The sequence below is a fragment of the Magnolia sinica genome, chromosome 13, assembly GCF_029962835.1.
Source record: "Magnolia sinica isolate HGM2019 chromosome 13, MsV1, whole genome shotgun sequence".
NCBI classification, from domain to species: domain Eukaryota; kingdom Viridiplantae; phylum Streptophyta; class Magnoliopsida; order Magnoliales; family Magnoliaceae; genus Magnolia; species Magnolia sinica.
In genome coordinates this window covers 37,189,965-37,214,640 of record NC_080585.1, presented here as the reverse complement: position 1 = coordinate 37,214,640, position 24,676 = coordinate 37,189,965, and the positions used below count along the sequence as shown (strand labels likewise).

At 39.4% G+C, this 24,676-nt stretch overlaps 1 protein-coding gene across 4 annotated transcripts in view; it reads left to right on the top strand.

Annotated features, from left to right (window-relative positions):
- The window catches only part of LOC131223597 (uncharacterized), a 92,091-nt gene that overhangs the window by 36,292 nt on the left and 31,123 nt on the right, over window positions 1-24,676 (top strand). For 3 of the 4 annotated variants that reach the window (XR_009160575.1, XM_058219031.1, XM_058219033.1), the window contains exons 4-6: window positions 8,896-8,949; window positions 21,203-21,294; window positions 21,407-21,510. Coding sequence is in view for 2 of the 4 variants with exons in the window: in XM_058219031.1 (XP_058075014.1) it covers window positions 8,896-8,949; window positions 21,203-21,294; window positions 21,407-21,510 (250 nt within the window). In the remaining 2 variants the exon portion in view is untranslated. Of the gene's footprint in view, window positions 1-8,895; window positions 8,950-21,202; window positions 21,295-21,406; window positions 21,511-24,676 lie in introns of those variants that run through there. The other variant, XM_058219032.1, reaches the window with a different exon arrangement.

Here is a 24,676-nt window from a genome sequence, read left to right as displayed (position 1 = left end):
CTATGTTGGACGCATCTGAGGTTTTAGAACAAGGAAGAAAGTGGGCCATTTTTTGAGAAACGGTCCACGACCACAAAAATGGAATCGTGCTTTTTAATTCTCTTGGGAAGTCCGAGCACGAAATCCATACTAATGTCTTGCCACGGTGCATGTGGCACTGGCAATGGCGTGTACAATTCAGTATTCTGCTTCTTCTGTTTTGCCAATTGACATGTTCGACATTGCCTTAAAATTTTGGCTACGTCTCGCTTGAGACTTGGCCAATAAAATCGATCCTCCACTAGGGCGATGGTCTTATCTCGACCAAAATGGCCAACAATACCTCCAGCATGAAGCTCCCAAACAAGGAAATCCCAGAGGGAGGTGCAGGGAATACAAAGTCAGTCTCCTTTGAAAAGGAAACCATCTTTCAGCACGAACTCGAAATATGTTGGGCACCTAAGAGTGACACATATGTTCCTCCAAAATCTGGACACATGGGATACTCGTCTTTCAATTGCTTGAACTCGACAACTTCTACACTCAAGAAGTTGAGCAATGTCACTCTCCTACTAAGGGCATCGGTTGGTTTGTTCTCGATCCCGACTTTATGTTTCAGGACAAATGAATATTCCTGAAGAAACACTGCCCACTTGGCACGCCTTGGGTTAAGCTTCTTTTGGGAATTCAAATACCTCAAAGCCTCGTGATCAGAAAATAAGACAAGTTCTTGCGGTAGAAGATAATGACGCCAATGACGTAGCGATTGCACTACCGCATAAAATTCTTTGTCATAGGTGGAATACTTTCATTTTGCCTCATTCAGTTTCTCACTGAAATAGGCAACTGGATGACCCTCTTGGCTTATTACTCCTCCCATACCTACGCCTGAAGTATCACATGCTATTTCAAAGACTTTAGAAAAATTTGGAAGACGCATGACGGGAGCCTCTATCATCTTGCCCTTAATATCTTTGAATGCCTTAGCTGCGGCCTTAGATCATATGAACTCTCCATTTTTAATGCAATCAGTAATGGGAGCTATAATAGTGCTAAACTCTCGAATGAACCGACGATAAAATGTGGCTAAGCCATGAAAGCTTCTCACTTCATGTATGTTTTGTGGTTCAGGCCAGTCAACTATGGCCTTGACTTTTTCTGGATCTGCTCAAATCTCTACAGACGACACTATGAACCCTAAGAAGACAACCCTATCAGACAAGAACGAATATTTCTTAAGGTTCGCACATGACCTCTCCGCCCTCAGGACACTATTGACCCGCCTCAAGTGGTCGAGTTGCAGTTCTTTAGTGGTACTATATATGAGTATGTCATCAAAATAAACCACTAGGAACTTTCCCATAAAGGGTCTCAAAACCTGGGTCATCATACGCATAAAAGTACTGGGTGCATTAGTCAAGCCAGAGGGCATGACCAACTACTCGTACAACCCATTCTTCATCTTGAAGGCTGTCTTCCACTCATCTCCAGGGCGTATGCGTATCTGGTGATACCCGCTCTTGAGGTCTATCTTGGAAAAAATGGTGGATCTGGCCATCATGTCTAACATATCATCAAGCTTCGATATCGGAAATCGATACTTGATCATGATCTTATTAATGGCCCTACTATCCACGCACATCCGCCACGTACCATCTTTCTTAGGCTTTAATAGCGCTAGAACGGCACACGGACTCATGCTCTAACGGATGAAACCCTTTTGCAGGAGATCATTTACCTGCTTATGCAACTCTGCTTGCTTTGCAGGGTTCATCCTGTAATGAGGAAGGTTCAGTAAAGAAGACTCCGGGATGAGATCAATGGCATGCTGGATGTCTCGCATAGGTGGAAGCTCATCTGGTAAATCCTCAGGGAATACATCACTGTACTCCTCAAGAACCGAAGTCACCTCAGGGGGTAATTCTACTTGAACCTCGGGTGTAACTTCCCTAGCCTTTGGGGCGTACACCGTTGAATCATCCCGTCTCTTTCTCAAACTCTTTTGCATTTATGATATGTAGAGACTTCGGAATAGATTTCCTCACATCCTTCCTTGACTCACTCGTTTTCACATCCCTAGCCTTGTCCATGTGGCTCTTGGGTGGCAACGGATTAATCTTGATTTTCTTGCCCTCATGCGTGAATGTACACACGTTCGAGCGATAAAAAATCGTGACATATCCATCGTATAACCACGGCCTCCCTAAAATGATGTGACCTACATCCATAGGTAAAACATCACACCACAACATGTCTTTATATGAACCGATTTGGATGGGGACTAAACACTGCTGGGACACAGGTATAGAAGACGTGTCAACCCAAGAAACCTTGTAGGGTTGAGGGTGAGGGATGGGCTTGAAACCCAAACGAGTGACTGTGCTAGCTGAGGCCACGTTGGTGCAACTACCACTATCCACGACGACTTTGCAATTTTTGTCACCGCTCTTGATAAACATGTAGAAAATTATGCTTCTGTGCCAATCATCACTCTCTTTGGCCTGCGCTAAAGCACATCTAATTACAGCTAGTGGTGCAGTCTCTAGTTCTTTTTCTTCATAATCACTGGCACCTCTATGGGTGATATTCCTCAACTTCATAATCACTTATGTCATCCGCATTTTCATTTGACTCGTCTATGACTAAGGCTTTCCCGCGAGTCTTTGCCATACATTGGTATGCGAAATGACCTATACCTCTGCACTCATAACATCTCAAGTGACTACCACTGCCAGGATTGGCACCAAGGACACCTTTGCCCTTATCATCCTTAGGCTTAGGCGGTGTACTAGCCTGTACCCTACGCTGACTTCCAATGTTAGGTTTGGTTCCCTGAAAACCAGATCTAACAGTAGAGTCTCGGGACTCAAAGTGCCTCGTGACAAGAGACTTAGGTAAAGCTCTAACTCTTGTACAACTTGGTAAGCTTGATCCAAGTCACTCACTGCATGGGTCATATGCTCATACTGTATATCCATGCGAAGACCCACCTTGAAACGCGCCAGTGTTACTAAGGGATCCTCCTGAATATCACAGTGCATCATATACTCAAATTTTGCGATGTAATCTGCAACCGACATAGATCATTAGCGTAATGCTTGCCATTGATCTAGGAGCTTTTGACGGTAAGAGAGAGGAAAATATTTTTCCTTTAATAACTCCATCTCTACCCAATGCGCGACTGGGACACCTCTTGATCTCTCGATCCTACGCTCCGTATTTGTCCAAAATAATTTAGCTTGACCCACAAGTTTCATCTTTGCAAACCGCACTTGTCAGTTCTCAGACATCTCATACCATTCGAAATAATGGTCCATATCCGCTAACCAATCAAGGAATGCTTTTGGGTCAAGACGCCCATCAAAACTAGGAGCATCTACTCTAACACTCTTTAAGACTCTCTCATCGACATCATAACGGTCTTGATACTCGACAGCGGGCTGCGGATTTCGCGCCCCTCCACGTCCTACCCCTCGGCCACGTGCTCCACGACCTCTACCACGATTTCCTACCTGTTCCTCAACTACTCCTACTTGAGACTGTTCATCCCCTCCAATTTCGGGGATTTCTCTTAGGGACGCTTCTATCTGATTCATACGGGTATTCGTGTTCCTAGATTGCGCCTCAATGGCGGCCAAACATTGGTTGATCGTGTTCATCATCTCAGTCAACTGTTCCATATTGAAAATCAGGTGTAGACCAAATCCTCTACCAGTGCGAGTGGGCATACACAATAAGACTCAACGTAGGTTTCCTAAAACACGACTCTAAGAGATTGTTTTGACACAAGACTATGGACACCGATGATCCTAACCTTTAGAATGATGCAACTGTGGAAAAATTCAGATCTAGACTTTTTTTTTTCAATGCAAATCTGAAAATTTTAGATTGAGACTATATGCAATGCATGAAACCCTAGAAAAAAATAAAATAAAAATCTAGACTCTTGATAACTCGATCTAAGACGACCCAATGCAAGAAACTTGGCTCTGATACCAATAATTGATGTAGGACGGCCTAATCCAACCTCAAATGAGCATGGTATATGAAAGGGGCAGATTTACGCAATCTTAAAAAAAAACAAATAAAATATCAGCCTTATACGTCATAAACACAAGAAAGAAATAAGGTTAATATAGCATTGATTATGGCCATCCATCATAAACACGAAGTATTGAATCTTAAAATCGGAATTTAGTTGGATCCTGTGAAAGATAGAACTTCGTCTTGCAATAGGTCCGTCTAACGATCCAAGTGGATTTTCTAATCCAGAAAAATAGGAATTTCTTGGATTGGGAAATCTGAAAAATTCAGAAAAGAATTGGTGGTTCTTCAAATTTAGATTTGGGTGATGGGTTTTATGTGGGGCTGAAAATCTTTTGATATCTAATGATTTAGATAAAAAGAAACAAGCTTGGCTTCTAGATCTAAAGATTTTAGGAGAAAAAGAAGAGAATAGGGTTAAAGAAAAAGTGTACCTTGAGAAAAGAAAGAAGGAGAAGGAAGTAGGGGATGAGAAATCACTTCCTTGGGCCCAGTGTTCGAGTTGTCGGTATCGCTACAAGTTTCGCTGGGCAGAGATAAAGATATAATATCGTTATCGCCGATAACCGGAAATGCAGAGAAAATGGTGGAATTTTTCAGTGAAACTTCAGGACATGCCTGAATACACATATTTACATATTGAGGAATAAAAAAAATTACCAAAAGAATGCATTAAATGATAAGTTTCCATTTAATAGGTGCCAAAAGGATGTCCAAAGCTCAAGTGGACCACATGATGGATGGATTGGATCTCATCTAAATTTGCCATGCTGGTACATATAGTGCCATTTGAGCTCCTTAATGTACACAAATTACAGATGGAAGTGCATAGATCCAGTTGATCTTAACTGTTTGATTTTGCCCATTGAATTTGTACTTTTGACCAATTTTCAGATTTTATTTTATTTTTCTTTTAGTTTGTAATTGTTTGGTGTCCCATGATTCGGTGATCCAAAATGTTTATTTGATGGGCCTCATCACCGATGCTTCATGCACCAAAACTCTCCCACATCAAAATTTATGTGAACCCCACAAAGGTATCAATGGCAGGGCGTTCAATCCTCCACTGCTTTTTACAGTGTGGTCCACTTGATTTTTGGATCTGTCTTATTTTTCAGATCAAGACTTACGAAGAGCTCACCAAGTGGAAGGACGGTTTGGATATAACTCATACCTCATGATGGGACCCACAGAACTTGGTGACGTCAACACACTGGTTTCTGTTAGACCAGCCAATCCACTTCGGAAGCGGATTGCGTACCGAGTAACTTAGTATGCTAGGCGTACTGAATAAACTCTGTGGGGCCCACCGTCATTCATGCATGGTATCAATGCCGTCCATCCGTTTTATCATATAAATTTATATCTTTAAACCAAATATTAAGAATATCCAAATCTCAAGTGGAACACACCATCGGAAACAGTGTGAATTGAATTCTACCGTTGAAAAGTTCTTGGTGGCTACATAAGTTTTACGTAAAGATGATATTTGTGTTTTCCTTTCATCCATATCTTTTTGATGTTATTAACAGTTTGGATGAAAAATAAACATCATTGGGAGCCTCAGAAAGGTTTCAACAGTGGAAATCAATACTTCCACTGTTTCCTGTGGCATGGTCTAGTTGAGCTTTTGATATACTTCAATTTTGGCCTCAACCCCTAAAGTGATCTGTAAAAATGTATGGACGGTGTGGATAAACCACATGAATTCACGGTGGGCCCAACAGAGTTTACTCAGTACCATAAGAGGGTATTGAGTAACTCAATACGCAACCGCTTTCATTCGAGTTCGGGATCTCACCGTATCCCACGCGCGCGGAGGATCCGATGGCCATGGAAAGGCCACCGTGATTTATGAACTTTTTTCACACCGTCCATTCATTTCTTCATATTATTTTAAAACATATCCAACAAATATATAATATCTAAATCTCAAATGGGCCACACGATGGTAATTAAATTAATACCGTTGAAAAATTCTTAGGAGCCACAGAAGTTTTAGATCAAGCTTATATTTGTTTTTTTCTCCATCCAGGTGTCTATGACCATATCAAGGGGTTGTATGTAAAATAAACAATACAGTGGGCCCTAGGAAGGTTTCAACGGTGGGCATCCTTAGCATCATTGCTTCCTATGGTGTGGTCCACTTGAGCCTTTGATATGCTTTATTTTTGGTCTAGTACTCTAGAATGATATGAAAAGATGGATGGACGGTGTGGATAAGATTCATACATCACGGTGGTCCCTCAGTGGCCCTTGGATCCTCCCCTTGTACCGAGCTTCGAATGGACCGGGTAGTACCTGATCCGCGCGCCCATCCGCTGAAACAGATTGGCTACTGCCACTGGCGGATGGTTGGTGGTCGGTGCTCTGTGGGCCCCACCACGATTTATGTTTTTCATCCATGCCATCTATCTATTTTTATAGATCATTTTATGGTATGATAAAAAAAAATGAGGTATATACTAATCTCAATTGGACCACATTACAGGAAACAATGTTGAATGAACTTAGACCATTAAAAGCTTTTTGGGGGCCATAAAAGTTTTGGATCAAGCTGATCTTTGTTTTTTCCCTTCATCTGGGTCTGTATGGCCTAATTAACAGATTGGATGTCAAATAAACAGCACAGTGGGCCTTAGGATGATTTAAATGGTGGATATCCAATCACTATTATTTTCTTGTGGTGTGGTCCACCTGAGATTCGTATCCCTCTCGATTTTGGGATAAAGCCCTAAAATGATCTGTAAAAATGGAAGAACAGAATGGATAAAATACATACATCATGGTGGGGCCTAGAAAGGTTTCAACGGTTGAAATCATTATACCCACCATTTCGTATGGTATGATCCACTTGATCTTTGGATTTGCTTCAATTTTGGGTTCAACCCCATAAAGTGGATGGAAAAACAGATGGACGGTGTAGATAGACCACATACATCCAAGGTGGGCCCAACTGAGTTTAGTCAGTACGATAAGAGCGTACTTGGTAACCGATTTCCCACGAAAACCTTAGAAAAGGCCAGTGCGACTGCAGAGGGTTTTTCGCTGGAGGGAAAAAGCAAAAAAAAAAAAAAACCCGAAAGAGGGTTTTGCGGGGAGACGGTGAGATGCGATGGGTTTTGCGGGAGATTTCAAATCCCTAAATTTGTATCAGCTCTGTCGATCGAGATTCGAGAAGATCCTCCTGTTCCGACTTCCGATTAACCAGGTACGTAAATCACTCGAATTTTTCCCCAATTTTTACATATTCATGCAATTTCAGCCTCGATATTCCGAATTTTCTTCTGATTTATTCACGCGGCCCCGATAATATCGCCCGTATTTCGATAATATCGCCCATATAAAAAAAATCGCCGATATTTCGCCGACAACTAAGAGAGAAACGAAAAAAGGGGTTTTCGGTGTCGCAGGGCTGGCGACACCGATAATATCGTCGATATTATTGACTTTTCGGCGACAATTTGAACACTGCCTGGGCCTTACGCCCTCTTCCAATTACTGGAAGTCGAAGATGAAATCGTCAGAAGCCAAAAGCTTTTTTTTTTTTTTTCTTTCATATACACAACATCACATGCTTTAGGCTTAGGGCAACCTTTATAAATTCGTAATTACATGAAATTACCAAAATACCTCTATTAAAAAAAGTTAAAAAAAAAGAAATTCGCACAAAAATTGTGCGCAAACTGTCTCAAAACTAAAATAAACCAAATGTTCATAAACTAAATTCAAATTTAAGATCTCGATGGGCCCCGATGATAGTGCCGTGAAGGTGGTGTAATGAAGGTGGGCCATGACGATCCAACGGTCCGATCACACCATCCTCGCGATCCAACGGTTCAAATGTCTCCTTTAAGCAACTTACACATGTCACGAACACGTGTAAGGTCTTCAACCTCTAGAGACCTGACTCGTATCCGTCATCTAACCACATTGACACGGGTAACGCACGCCTCTTGTGTTGATATACTTTGAATGGCCTGATGTCCGCATCAGATGCTTCCCTGCTCTTGCACCTGAACGCGTTGCTGCTTTGCTTCATGCTTCATGCTTCATGCTTCATGCAACTATAATCCTGATCCCCGCTTCGTGTTTCTTTGGTTTACAGGCTCATTGACCATTGTGGTCATGCATCTGTGAACTAATAGATAACATGTAATGACAAATCAATAATTGTGTTAAACTATCTTTCTGAAGCATTTGAGAACCAGATGTGATTGGCTGTGTGCTTCTATATATAGTATGTTGAAGTAGATGTGATTGATTGCATGGTGCTATATACAATATTTTTAATAATCAAAACTGTGGTTAACGATAAGCTCTACGATTTCCTAGAAATCTTTTAAGGGTGATTTATTCTATCTCGCTGGGAAAACTATTTTACATTTCTCCAACTGAAAAGTTCAACTTGGTTGTGGGACAGTTTCATCAATTTCTACTATAAATATCTCCCCAAAAATTTAGCTTAATTACCCCGAGCATTGTTGAGAAAATTCTGAGTTTTGGGGTTTCAAATGTTTTATGCTACAATACTCCGATATGTCAAATAGGTCAAGTATCCGTTTAACATCGAAGATTTTTGAACGAATTATCTTGAGCTTCCTTTACCATTGAATTCCAATTATAAATTGTAGTATGTAATTTAACCAATTTGAGAGACCATAAATCTGAATGTGGAAAGATAATTATTGCTACATGTAAGTTGATAAATAAGCATAAAACCAAGTGTAATGGAAGTAATGAATTTCTGCGGGTCCCATAAAGAAAGACTTAAATTCTATTTAGTTCAATGCAAACATGTGGTGTCTCTCTTTTTCATTATTATGGATGAAGCTTAATTCATTTTTATTTCATGTCTGATCTTTATGGCAGTTCCTACATAATGAAGGATACCTTGTAAGCGTCTCAAACGAAAATGATATCCAGGTATTTGTACATGTATTAGATCTACAATTGGTATTTTTGCTTCCAACATCATGAAAGTCTTTAATTCCTCCTTTTTTCATTAATGCAAAAGTAATGTCAAACCAAGAGCTTTTGGATGTGAATGTATCTTCCTTTGAATTATTTGATATGATGCTGAAATCTTAAGATTTATGTAGTATTAAAATTCAAAACATGCACAAATTATGGGGATTCATACTTGAATCTTTTTTCCCCCTTTTAGAGAATTAGTAAATCCTAAAATTTTGTGGTGAATAATTTCATCCCACTGAAGTCTACAAAATTTGTCAAAATTCATGTCTTCAAATTTCATCCTAAAATACTTTATTAAGAGACCAATGATTGATTAAGTCTATCCGCATTCTACTAACCATAGCTACCAAGTTGGATTTCGAGATTTGACAGATGGACATGAAGACAACCTTCTTTAATGGTTTCATAGAGGGAGAGATATACATGGAGCAACCCGAGGGATATTGCCAGCCTGGACAGGAGTCAAAGGTGTGCAAGCTCCAGAGATAGATATATGACTTCAAGCAAGCATTTAGAAGCTAGAATCGTCATTTTGATTCTTACGAATTTGAAATGAATTTTGAAGAACCATGTGTCTACCTCAGATCTACTGGAGTGAAGTTGTGTTTCCTAGTCCTTTGTGTTGACGACATTCTTTTGATTGAGAATGATATTGGATTCATGATGGAGGCTAAGGTATGGCTCTCATATGAAGGATTTAGGAGAGGTGACTCATATTCTTGGTATTAGACTCCATCAGAACCGAGCTTCACGCCTATTGGGCCTCTCCCGGGCGACATACATCGAGAAAGTGCTCAAAATTCTTCATCACCAACTCTAAGAAAGGTGATGTGCCTTTCAGGCACACTATTTCTATCTCAGGGAACGACTGCCCAAAGATCCTAGAGGTGCGAGAAGCCATGGTTGGGGTTCCCTGCAAATCTGATACATGGAGCTTGATGTATCTCATGTTGTACATGAGGCCTAATATTGCTTTTGTAGTGGGAGTCGTGAGCCGATATCAAAGCAATCCTGAAATGAATAATTGGACGACATTGAAACATATCATGAAGTACTTGAGAAGGATGGAGGAACTTGTCCTGGTTTATGGGCATGAGGATTTGTCTTAAGTCAGATACACTGATGCAGACTCTCTGGCAGATGCTGATGGTAGGCTTTCAACGAGTGGGTACATCTCGATGACAAGTGGTGCTGTGAGCTAACGTAGCAAGTAGAACTGCAGAAGTGCATCATGAATTCTACTATGGAGGTAGAGCATTTGGCTGCTAGCGAAATGTCCAAGGAAGCCGCATGGCTCAAGAAGTTTGCTTCAAAACTTCGTGTTGTCCCAAGGGTAGATAGGTCGTTGCCTATTTTTTTGCGACAACACGTGCAGTTGAACAATGCAAGGAGCCACGATATCACAACAGAGTGAACCACGTTGACCACAAGTACCACATAATTCGAGAATTTGTTGAGGACAAGATGATAGAGGTTTTGCGGATTGCTTTCACAGATAATATTGCGGACCCTCTAAGGCTTTACCTAATCGTCTTTTTAATGCCCATGTTTATAGTATGGGACTACGTGTGGAAGTTAATTGGTTTGAGGGCAAGTGGGAGATTGTTAGGGTTGCGCCCTAAAAAACCAATATTATTTGACCTTGATATATGATATGATGCACTTTTTTAAAAAAATATTCTTAATTAATTCTTATAAAACATGTTTGTGTGGGTTGAGAGGCATCGCCTTTGATGCTCTTGGGCATTAGAGATTAGACAATGGCTTGGTAGCCAGGGGAGAGTTGTGTGCCATGGATCTCATTGCCCTAGTAATGACCATACAGGTTCCAGAGCATACCTGTGTCATCATTGGATGTCATCTCATGTGATGGGACTGGCTTGGTGTTAGGATGGACAGTCTTCGCCCATTGGGGCCGACTTGGTGTCGGATTGCCTCCATCCCTACCCCACGTGTGTAAATGGCCCATGGATGGTTCCCTGGATTCGACATTTGGTCACTTGCATAGGCATGGATCACTTACAAGTATCAAGATTGGGAGACATGCCTAGACCAGGGTGTCCCAAATCGGTTACGTCTAACGATAACGGCAGTTACCGTCACGCAATACGGGGCTGAATCAGGGAGGTCCAGAAAATGGAATTGAAACGGTTGTTACGGGGACCGTAACAGCCGTTACAAGGCATAACGGCCGTTACGGGCCCGTAACATCTGTTACGGGTAGTAACCCTAAAAGAAAATAGAAAAAAGAAAAGAAAGAAAGAAAAAATAAATAAAACTAATCTGAACAGCGCCGCTGCAGCTTCTTCTTCTTCTTCTTCTTGCTGCAACTCCCCGCGGCGCTGCTGCAACTACTCCTCTTGCTTCTTCTTCTTCTTTCCCCTCTGGTGCGGCTCCCTCTCCACCCTCTCTTGTTCCCTCTCGTTTTCTCCTTCTCTCTTTTTCCCTCTCTTTCCCTCTCATTTTTTCTTTTTCCCTCTCATTTCTCTCCCCCTCTCTCTGTTTCGAAAAAAATGAACAGGTGGCGTGGCTATCTTATTTTGTTAAGTCGTCCGCGGCGCATGCCGCTTAGTGCACTGGCACTGTTTTAGTGCATGCAGCCCACCTTGATTTATGTGTTGTATTATATATCCATGCCACCCATTAGCTTTTCCTGATCATTTCAAGGTATGGTCCCTAAAATGAAGCAGATCTAGATCTCAAGTGGACCGCACAGTAGGATTGAATGCCCACTGTGCACTTGCATTGTTTAAGTGCGTGTGGCCCACCTTGATTTATGTGTTGTATTTTTTATCCATGCCACCCATCAGTTTTTCCTGATCATTTCAAGGCATGGTCCCTAAAATGAAGCAGATCCAGATCTCAAGTGAACCACACAGTAGGATTGAATGTCCACTGTGCAGTTGCATTATTTTAGTACATGCGACCCACCTTGATTTATGTGTTGTATTATATATCCATGCCACCCATCAGTTTTTCCTGATCATTTCAACGCATGGTCCCTAAAATGAAGTAGATCCATATCTCAAGTGGACCGCACAGTAGGATTGAATGCCCACTGTTAAAAACTTATTTTGGCCCACTGTACTGTTTATTTATCATCAAAACTGCTGATAAGGTTGCATGGACCTGGATCAAGGAAAACATAGGTCGCAACTTAAAAATAAAAAATAAAATAAAAAAATAATAATAATAATAGAAGTTTTAATTGAGGGAATTCAATCCCTACTGTGTGGTCCACCAAAGATTTGGATTTGCCTCATTTTTTGGACCATGCCCTTAAATGAGTTGGCAAAAAGGATGGACAACATGGATATACAACAAATGCATAAGGTGGGTCCTATGTTCAGGGCGTCATTCACTAGTGGTCCACCTAAGGTTTAAATTTGCTTGTTTTTTGGATCATGCTTTAAAATGAGCTGGCAAAATAGATTGACGGCACGGATATACAAATACATCAAGGTGGACCCCAATTTCAAGGCCTCACCCACTAGTGGTCCACCTTAGATCTGGATCTTCCTCATTTTTGGACCATGCCTTAAAATGATTTGATAAAACAGATGGATGTCATTGATATACAGTACATACATCATGGTGGGCCCTATGTACATGGCCGTAAAAATTGTCCATGAGGCATACATTAACTCAAAATTTATAAATTAAATTATGGCACTATTGTTGCCAAGTCACAATTCCAAGATTAAATGGTTTAAATGATTTTCACCGTTAATTTGCAAATACTTGTTTTTTTGAAATAGGATCATTTGATATTTTTCATTCCTCACTGTTCAATACATATCCACCAATCTATTAGTGAGATAAGTGCCAATAGATTGCATGAATTTAACGTTGATTTGGGGCATCAAATGGTCCACCAAATCAACTCTAAATCAACAACGCTATTTACTGGAATATAATTTCAATTTTTTTCTTAAGATTTATTGGGAAAAATTATATTAATTTGTTAGATATATGAATTACATAATTGGACATACAGTCCCTAGATTGTATGTTGAAATAAAATGTACACAAGTCACAAGGTATGTAATACAACAATACCTACAAATATGAGATATTTTGGTAGTAGATTCATTCTAATCAATTCATATAGATATTATATAGTTAATTAAATATAAAAGATCTATTGCCAATACTAGGTTGTCAGGTTCATAAATTCATTAGGCAATCTGATACAACTTCTCACCAAAGAGAGGACCGTTATGCCACCATAAACATGTTCCAAATTATAAATGAATGCATATTTGGGATATTTAGAATATTTCGGATTTAATGGATATTTTTCTATAATTTTTTGACCAAAAAATAAAAATAAAAAATTACACCGTTACACACCCCGTATTGGCTGTTACGGCCCCGTATCTGCCAATACGGGGCATATCCGTATCGGTAATGGTGGCCACCGTTACGCCCACCAATACCGCAACGGAACACCTTGGCCTAGACTTGAATAGGCTTGTGGGTGCACTAGCTTCGTCAAAATCCTGGGGTGGGTTACACCTTAGAGAGTGGAGATGACGTCCTCTCTCTAGATTTAATTCGTCAAAAGTGGTCACTAGATTTAATCCGTTCAACACACTTTTGGGTTGCTAAAATCTATCAAAAGTTGTTTCTAGATTTAATCCATGATGGACCAAGACCTCTAAGATCAGATCCATTCCGTCAATTCTCTTCATCAAGTGGATTTAAGGCACCACGTGAAATTTAGGGTTAATTAGACCTCTAACGAACAAGTTATGGCCCGATCAAGTTCTGATGAATCACAAGAGTTGGATTGTGCAATATTTGTCCAACACACTAATTGGGCGTCCACACATCATGGTATCTAGCGTTGGATCATCCATCCATCGATCACATAATTTTGGCCTAGCCTGTAACCACATTTTCAACGGTTATCCAACAGCCAACGATCGAGATCTCGTGATCATGAGGGCATGCCCACAAAGTGGGGGGCATACATTGCCACACGGGGCTAGACACATGGTGCCAACACCCACTGTTCGTGGGTGGGCTTGACACGCCCCATCATGTATGGCGTTCAATAAAAACTCCCACAAAAGTGGGCCATCATTAGCATATCAAGATGAACGGTCGTGATCGCAGGGTGGGCACATGGTCTAATAAATTTAACTAAAATTTCCCAAAATTGGAAATATCCAAAAAAAATCCAGTTTTTTCATTTATTAAAATATTTTAATCGCACTAGGATATTGAGAAATTTCTAAATAGTGTGGTTGCTTAGGCATTAAGTAAGAGAGGGAGGAAGTCAAGTCAAAAGAGGAAACAACCAAAGGAAAAGATGTTCGGGGGGACTTCATCTCCACTCTCTAAGGTATAAAAAATTCCTAAATCAAGGGGATCCCAAAACAAGAGGACTTATAGCAATATCTAAATTAATTAATAGAGGAAACCGTTACAATTATGACATTAATCAATTGGGATATGCAAGGAATCCTATTTTAATTAGAACAGAAACTGGTCAGAGGGAAACCTTGTGCAAGAAGTTTCCTTCGTAGAAAACATATGGAAGGGGGTGCCATATGTCACCCATTCAAGTCACACAAAAAGAATTGTACGGTGTTGTCCTTATGGTAGGCCCCACCAGAAACAGAGAAGGGGAAGCCTTGCCACCATAGACGAGACCTATATTGTAGACTCTCCTCACGGTCAGAAACCTCTTCCACTAATTCTTGTCAATCTCATTCAAAACAATGTGACCTTGATCCTATGGATAGTATGGACTTCGCCATCTTAAATCTCATATTTGTGATAGCATCCCGCTGACTCCGGGTCATCCATGATGGCCCACATGAGATCTAGCACATATACATTCAAAATAGTTAGAAACAATGGTTCATTTCATCAGGTGGATGAGAAACATAAAAAGGGGAACCAATCATCACCATCCATCCAGGGCCAACCCATATAATCCAAGGACACCACAAAATAGGGCAATCAACTTAATACATCCTATGCAAAAACCATCTCAAATGGGCCACAAAAACATGATAATCCAAACTATGCAAAAAATCGGATCTAAAAAGAATGCACTCGAATGTGTCAACTTTGACAGGCTGGATATCCCAATCTAGAAATCCGACTGACACGAAACGAAAACCGGTGGGATCCTCATCCAGAGCACTACAATCTGATTGGTTTCCATCGCGACAAGATGTCGATGGAATTGCTTGATTGATTCAAAAACTAACGGATATTGCGATACGAGACCGCTCTAATACCGCCTATTGGGTCCTTAGGGTATAAGCTTAGCGGAATTGCGTCCAAAAACAATCTTGAAGTTTCTTTTTATCCATTAAAGCTGCTTTGATTGCTCTTGATGATAATTTGATGACCCAAATCTGATGGTCCACTTCATGATTAGTATGGGATCTGATGGTCCACTTGATGATACTCTGATGACTGTAAAGCTCCTTTTTTTTTTTTTTTTTTTTAAAGGTCTAGCATTATGAGTAAAATATTTTGTGAAACATGCCAACTTGCTAAACATTGTTGTTCTTCTTATCCCAGTAGCACTAATGGTAAATATAATGTGCCTTTTACCATTATTCATTCCGATGTTTGGGATCCCTTTCCAATTACCTCTGCTTTTGGTTACCGATATTATTTTTCCTTCATCGATGATTGCACCTGCACTACACTTCTGGGCTCCATCTTATGAACTCTAAGGATTAGGTATTCTACATCTTTTGGGTTTTTCATAAGATGGTTGCCAATCAATTGGAGGCCAAAATAATAATATTGTGTTTTGATAATAGCAGTTAATACCTTTCATCAGCATTTCAACACTACTTATCTTGAAAATGGTATTGAATTTCTAACCACATGTTCTTATACTTGACCAAAAAAAAAAAAAATAATAATAATAAAAAATAAAAATAAAAAATGGTGTGCTAAGAGAAAGAATAGGCACCTCCTTGAAGTGGTTAAAGCTCCTCCTAGAAATGAATGTCCCCAAGATCCTTTGGGTTGGTGTAGTCCTAAGTGTTGCATACTTAATTCATAAGATGCCCACGAGGAATCTAATGGCCATCTTGGTGTGGACATCCAATGATGCACTGTATCTCTACACTGGGGTGGGTGGCACACGAGGTGGGGTCTGTGAGATGCAGAATGGCCACAGGGTGGGGCCCACTGTGGGACCGTGTGATTCGGAGACCCGTGCGACGCAAGGGTTGCTCACGGGGAGGTCTCACTTGGATTTGCCTGGGAGAGATTGGATATAGGGATAAATCAGTCCTTCCCCATCAACGCTGGAGCTTTTGGTGCGCTGGTTGGTTTTCCGCTATCACAAGGCACTCCTTCAAGCTTTGGAACTGGATAAGACCTCTTTTTCCTATTCCTCAAGTTTTTGGATGTGTGTGCTCTGTTCATGTTCATGGATTCCATCAAGATAAGCTTAATGCCAAGGCAATCAAATGTATCTTCTTAAGTTAAATGTTTGGTTCCTAAAATCCTGGGAAAGAGGTTTGTCTTAATGAATGTTAACTTCTTTGAAGATATTCCATTTTTATCATCTCAAGGAAAGTCTCTCGTTTCTCCAAGGGGAAGTTTTCTATGGTTATTTGCTTACCTCTTCCCACTTGAATCTTCCTCTCCATTGTCCTTCGTTGATGTTGTATCCTCCTCCATGTGAATCTCCTTTAACTCAACCCTCTGGTGGCCTAGAAACATATATCAATGGAAGAGATAGGATACCGGTCTTTCCCTCATTGAACTCTCTATCATCTGCTGCTCCAGACTTAAGTTTCGCTTCACATTCTGATATATCTATATATATATATATATATATATATATATATATATTTGCATTGCATAAAGGAAAGAGTAGTTTCCTTTCACCTTCATATTGTGCATTCCCCTCCAACAAGTCTTCTGTCTTAATTCCTTCTAGTGTTTGCCAAGCTTTGATGTTTCCTGAATTGAAGCAATCTATGTTGGATGAAATGAGTGCTGATGAAAAAAATATCAGTTGTGTGATGCTGTTCAGCTCCCTCCTAGAGAAAGGGCCATTGGATGTAAGTGGGTTTTCATAGTCAAATATGAACCCACTGGAGAGGTCAAACACTACAAGCTCATCTTGTGGCCAAGGGGTTTACCCAAACACGCAAGGTGGTGATTTCTATGAGACTTTTGCTCATGTTGCCAAGTCGAATACGTGCTTGTGGCACTCTCTTTAGCTGACAATTTTTCACGGCCTCTTCATCAGCTTAAAGTAAAAAACTCCTTCCTCCATGGAGATTTGCATGAAGAAGTATATATGGCTCATCCTCTTGGTTGTCTCCCAACTGTTGGCAAGGGTTCTGTGAAAGCTCCACAAAGCCATCTATGATCTCAAGCAATCTCCACAGGCATGGTTTGAGCACTTTTGTCATGCGTTGCTGAAGTTCGACTACACTTAGAGCTGTGCTGATCATACCCTCTTCTTTAAGCATGCCATGGGCCTTTCTATTGTCATTATATATGTGGTTAAGATCATTGTAACTGGTGATGATCGTGCTGTCATCCAGTCTTTAAAGTCCGTGGTGCACAATTTGATATTAAGGATCATGGATCTCTCCACTATTTTTTGGGAATTGAAGTCTCAAGGACCAGGCATGGCATTGTGATCTCCCAAAGGAAGTACACTCTTGATCTCCTTTGTGATAGTGGTCTCCTTGTTGCTCAGCCTATTGACACTCACATTGAGCAAAATCATCTTCTAGAGCTTGATAGTGGTGAACCTTTGGCTGATTTTGGCTTGTATCGATGACTAGTTGGCAAACTCATCTATTTGAGCATTGCTCGTCTAGATATGGCTTATGTAGTTAGCGTAGTAAGCTAGTTCATTGAAGTGCCTGGCACTAGTCACTTAGATGCTGTTTTTTTTTGCATCCTGAAGTTCCTCAAAGGCCCAGCTTGGACGGGGGATTCTCTATTCCAAGAACAATCATCCTTATGTTGAGGCCTATAAGGATGCGGACTGGGCAGCTTTCTTTTCAATCACTGCTCCACTTGTAGTTATTGCACAGAGAATCTAGTCATGTGGAAAAGTAAAAAAATCTATTGTGGCCCACTCTAGTGCTAAAGCTGAATGTAAGGCTGTGGCTTATGGTGCATATGAACTGCTTTTGTTGATGACCTTATTGACAGAGTTAGGTCTCCCTGTTTCTTCACCTATGAAGCTTCATTGTGACAATCTCACATGATTCACATCTCTAATCCGGTTTATCATGAATGCTCCAAGCATTTCAAGTTTGATTGCCATTTTATTCATGAAAAGGTGACATAAAAGGATATTTGCATCAGAAATCTGATGATCAGCTTGCTGACTTTTTAACTGAGGGGATTGGTTGTCATCATTTGCTGCGCATGTGTTCCAACTTCCAAGTTGGGCATGATTGATATCCATGCTCTAGGAGGGGTACGTACAAATATGTGCATGCGTGCGTGAGTGTGTTTGCAATTGTAATCCTGTTAAGTACCATATGTTTTTATTCCTCATAAACTATGTAGTGTTAGTCATTTGGGGCTAACACAATAGTCTTTTTGCCTAAACTCTCTCTCTCTCCCTCTCTCTCTCTCTTCTCTTTCACTGCTTTTCCTTTTTCCCCCTTTCTCCTCTCTCCATTTCTACTATTATACATGTCACAATGCATTTTATTTATTACTTTTGGAAGCCTAATTCAAATTCAAATTGTAATTTAAACTCATTATGGAAATATATTCTCTCAACACCGTTTTCTACCCTTTTCTATTTTCTCTTCTATACATCCTCCTCTATATCCATCATAATTGACCTCGCTTTCTTTAAGGTAGTAATCATAGATGGGCCCACATCATGGATGGTCCAGTCCAGATCAATGGCTGGTCCTTCTCTATTATAATCAGTGTTTTAAACAGCCATGCTATGTAGCGTGTAGCTTATGCTACATAGCGTAGCTTAGCCTTAATGTTACATAGCTCTTGAAAGTAGCTTAAGTCGCCTGTTGCCTTACGTTACATGCTACATGGCTCACATTACAAGCTATTTTTCATTGCAACATTAAAATCAATTAATGTTTCAATCGTTTGTTACATTTTTCTATTTTCACTAAAACTTAGTCAATCTTTTCAATGCTTGTAGTAAAATAATATAAGCAACAATATTAAATCAGTTTTATTGCTCTTCTTACCTTTATACTTTGCCCCATCCTATTACTTTAGGTTGCATTTGTTGGAATGTTTAGGATCACCTGATCAAAGTAACTTTTAAGAGGGAGGACAGTTGAAATTGGGCCCCACATGAAAGATGATCTTGATCATTGATGACATTTATTATAATCAATATCGATTGTGGACCATCCATTCTCCTAGATACTGATTAGATGATTAGGACCATCTGATCAAAGTCACTTAAGATGGTCAAAGTCACTTTTAGTAGGATGAGCAATCAAATGTAGGCTCTATATGATGGATGGTCCAGCTCATCGAGTCCAAATTCTCTATTATAATAAGTTTGGATTGTCCATTTTCCTAGCATTGATTGGATGGTTATGATCATCCGATCAAGTGACAATCAATGGTGCGCACCGACATGATGGATACTCTATATTTATGTCTAGTTTAATAAATATTGACTATGTATTTCCTATCCATTGATAGGAATGTGAGCATCATCAGATTGAAATAAATTTTAAGAGGGATCAGCAATCATAGGTTGCTCCACATGAATGACAGTTTAGGTAACTGATGAGACCTTTTCTAGTATATGGTATGGACTGTCTTTTTCATAGCCATGATTGGTAGGTCAGGATCATCTAATCAAAGTGACATTTAAGAGGAATGGGCAGTCAAAGGTGGCCACATGATGGACAGTCCAATCACTGATCTAACCTTTCTAGTATAATGGATATGGATTGTACATTTCTCATCTGTTGATAGGATGGTTAGGGTCATTAGCTCGCAATGCTTTTTAGGTGGGATGAGCAATTAAAGTTGGCCCTATGTCTTGGATGGTCAACAAGGTACAATCGGTTATGTATGTGAGACATCCAATCCATCTAACAGGGCCCAATCACAAGGACCGCCTTTTGCAAAACTCAAGCATATCCACTCATCGAGTGGACCACACTTTTATTTTGCAATTTATCAATGGCTAGAATTTTTTGTCTATGGTATGGCTTACCTGATGAGTACATACGAATGAAATTTGCACCAAGTGACCCTCATTTTAGGGCCAATATATTGGAAAGGTTGGATGTCACATGCACTTAACTAGTTAGAAGTTATTTGTTGGGTGGACCGTACATTGTCATCCAACTTATTTCACTTGAGGCTTCTTTTTTCATTATATGATACTCTGGTGGAGCATAACACTTGATACACTTGCACTCAGAGAATTGTACATGTGGCATTTATTAACTGAAAATTAACCAATTAAATTATGAGACCCATTGTTGCTAAGTCACAATCCCAAAAATCAAATTGTTTGAACGATTTTAACAGTTGATTTGTGGCACTTGTTTTTCAAAATAGGACCATTGGATATTTTCATTCTTCACCGGCCAATAAATGTCCACCGATCAGGGGGCTAATTACATTAGGGGGATGAGTGCCAATAGATTGCATGAATTTGAGGCCGATTTGGGGCATCGAGTGGTCCCCCAAATCGTCCCAAAATCAGCGACGCTATTCATCTGAATTTAATTTCAATTTTTTCTTAAAATTTGTTGGGGGAAATGATGTCAGATTGTTAGGGATATGTATTAGTGAGATGGTTACTATAGCTTGCATGAATTTGGGGCTGATTTGGGGGCATTTGAGTGGCCCACCAAATTGACGAATATATTCATCTGAATTCTATTCTATTTTATTTTTCTTATAATTACTTGGGTGGAGTGATGCCAAATGCTTAGGGATATGCATTAGTGGGATGAATGCCATCATACATTACATGAATTTCGAGACTAGTTGGGGACATTTGAATGGCCCTCTAAATTGACAACATTATTCATCTGAATTTAATTTCAATTTTTTCATAAAATTTCTCTGGGCATTCTCATTTTCCTGGTTTGCATTTCATAATAATCAGAACCATCTAACAATTATTTCTTCAATAAAAATGTTGAGCATATCGTAGTGATAGTTTTTTCCCCTATTGTTGATGATGTTTAGCCATTGGTTTAACAGCTCTTACTTTTGGTAGGTTTGGGATCTGGAACAAAGGCGTGCTGCTGATTGTTTAGAGTGGGATGCCAACATAACTGCTTTTTCCGTAATTCAGGGAACCTATTTCATGTACTAGCAACATTAAACAAGTCTATTGCATCTCTTTTAATCTATTAGCTTCTTGGAAATGATAAAAGAAGTTGCTACATGCCATTATAACACTATATGTAATTGCATATAGGTATGTTGGAGATGAGTATGGGCTGCTGTCTGTAGTGAAATATGATACTGAAGAAGGAAAGCTTTTGCGGTTGCCGTATTACGCTCCTGCAAATGTTATTGCTGGTAGCTTTTAGTGTATTTGTGGTTGATAGGTTAAAAAAATATTTCCTTTTGCTTTACTGAAGTGTTTCTAGTTTCTTTGGTAACATTTTTGTAATAGCAACCATCAATGCTGCGAAATGAAACAAATGGTGCAATTTGTATATTCTGTTATTCATAGTTAATTGTGCTTCACAGATTTTATTGATGAGGTTAGTTGTGGTTCCCAGATCATGTTTATTAAGTGCTGTGAGGGTATAGAGGATTGAGTTTTGCTGATGCAGGACATGAAATTAAATATGACATGCAAGATTTCAAGCTTTAGATTATACCAATTTTAAACAATCACAAATTTCCACGTCCCACATGCGATCAAACATGAAACAAGGGGAATCTATGGGGGTCCAAGCCTACACAAGTTTAGGGTTGGATCAAATAAAATTATAAACCAAACAATACCCAAAGGAGTGTAAGATTTATCCAATCTTGCAAAGGATTGTTCCCCAATTCAAGAGATTCACCATGTTTCAATTAGGGAAAAATCTAGGGTTTGCATAAGTTGAAAATACTTAGAATTTGGAATTATCTAGGGTTAGGGTTGGGGATTTAAGGCGAGAGAGGAGAAAAAGAGAAGAAATCCAGAACCTAAGACGATCCACATGTGTGGACAGCACCCTGGCCTAGGTGCACGTGCGTGAGTCCCTGTCCGCACGTGTGTGGGGCCCACGGAATCGGAAAACGACTCCTAGGGTTTGGTTGGCCAGTGGAGGCCCACTCTCACAACAATTTTTGTGTCGATCTGCTGCCTGGTGTGTGCGTGGTGCTCCGCCGAAGTTTCAGCCCCTTGGAGGGTTAGAATCTGAAAATCTGCTGTGGAAGAGAACTTGGGTACAAAAAAGGCGAATTTAAAGATGGGAGGGTTGTGGAAGATGATGGATGTGGGGTGTAGGAGGTGGAGACGATTTGGGATGGTTGTGGCTTCGCACCACGGTAGTTAGCCCTTCGAGGAAGGGAGGGTTTCGCACCTAAATAGCTTCTTCAACTCAGAGGGATAGAGAAGAAGAAAAAATGCAGAATTTTATTCATAAACTTCAATGAAAAATACCTACATGGGGTTGCCTATTTATAAGAAATCTCTAAACCCCAAAAGCCGCGCCATGTGCGCACACTAATACTTAGAGATGAAGTAACAAAAATAACAACTAATTTACGCAATCAAAATCGTTTATGATGTTTCTAATAATGATAATAACCAAAACTCAAAATCCTAGATCATCTAAGGTAGTGGGCCATGATCATGAGATCCAATGGTGGAATCCACATGATGATCAGGTCCATTCCAATGCTTCATAGCACAGCCCCCTAACTAAGAGGTCCTCCATAGATGTTGTCATCGATCCAGATCAATAGTGGGGCCTTCCTCCTCCTTGAGTATGTGCGTAGGGTGAGGGGCATGCGTGTGCGCATGATGTCCCCATCATTTGCCGTCTAGATTTGTAGTCTGTCACTCTGAATGTGGTAATTTGCAAGGGCAATTGATTGAGCAATCTTATAAGTACAAACGTGCTGAACAAAGTGGGAAGCAGTGTTGTCAAAATTGTTATCTTATCGCAAATTGTAATAGGGGTTCAATCGTATCGAATCGAAAATCGTAAGATTTTTTAAAAAATGATTTTCTTAAAAATGTGAAAAATATAAATAAATCAGAAAAGAAATAAAAAAAAACTTAGCAATCATCCTTTTGCCATCAATATGCACCAAGTAATACCATGTTGAGATAGTGTTAAAGGATTCTTACCTTCTTTTTTTTTTCTTGTCTTTCAAGAAAATTTCCTTAAAAAACCAGTCAAGGATCCTTTAATAATTTATGTTCTTGTTATGTTTCTTGAATATAGAATCATATTGGAATAGCAGCATTTGATTATGATATTTTGACTTCTAACCATCATTCCACAATGCATATAAGTCAACATGATCGTAACCATCCATAAAAGCATTCCAGATAAGTCATAAATCAATTTGGTGTTTCGGCGTCGCAGTTAAGAAGTAAGAAATCTCAAAAAAAAAAAAAAAAAAGTTCTACGATTTAACATTAAAGAGAATATATATCATCTAATCTCTTATAAAGAACAAAATAAAATAATTTACCTTTTCTAAATGATTCATTTTTTTAAAGGCTTTTTTCTAAATGATTCTTAAAGCCCCCTCCAATTTAAAAACATAAAATGAAAGCCAAGTATAGCCTAAAATAGAAGAAAATAGGTATAATTTGATTCGTAAATCGTAGGATTCAAATCATAAAATCATAAGATTCATATAAAAAGGGATTCAAAGGTGGGACTCATATCGTTTTGCTTGAGATTCGACTCAAATCGTAAATCGTAAATCTCGAATTGTAGGATTTTGAAAACGCTAGTTGGAAGGATAGTCTTGCTTTAAAATGGGGTGGGAACACCCTGACGTCATAAAAAAAGTGCTGAACAAAGTAATATTTAGAATGCAGAACATACAAAGATTATAAATGGGAAGGATAGGGTTAAATGATTTTTGAATTCATGCTTTATTAGGAGTCCAATGGATGCTAAAATATGAAATTAAGAAAATTTAAAGTATTAAGTCAAAGTAAAATGGACATAGAAATAACAAACATGATTCTACAGTTTTCACCTCTAGCGTATAGTATGAGAAAAACCAAAGAAATTTTGGTGAAAGATCCATGTGGTTACTCCTTAGGAGGACCTTAGGGGCATTTTTTGTGTAGCTTTAAATCTAGGTTGGTGGCCATGTTTTAGAAATTGAATTCAGATTGTAAATCAACATGGGAGTCCAATAAAATCTAGGCAATATTTTTTCAAACTACTTCAGAATAGCTACAAAATTATGAAAAATCGAGAAAAAATGTGTTCATTAGAAACTTATTGTATGTTAAGCAATCTAGTCAATCCACCCAAGGAAACTAGATCATGGTTTCAAAATAACACGTTCATTAATGGTTAACATCATGACCATCGGCATTATCATCTTTGGCATCCTCGGCAATTGGCATAAACAAGATTGCGCGTAAGTTTCATTTGTTATTTGGATACATGGTGGTCCGATGCTTGTAATAACATAAAATTCTTTCACTATTTTTTCTTTGTCAAGAAAAATAGTTCAAGGATTTGGCCTTCTAAGAATCACCGCATTCAAT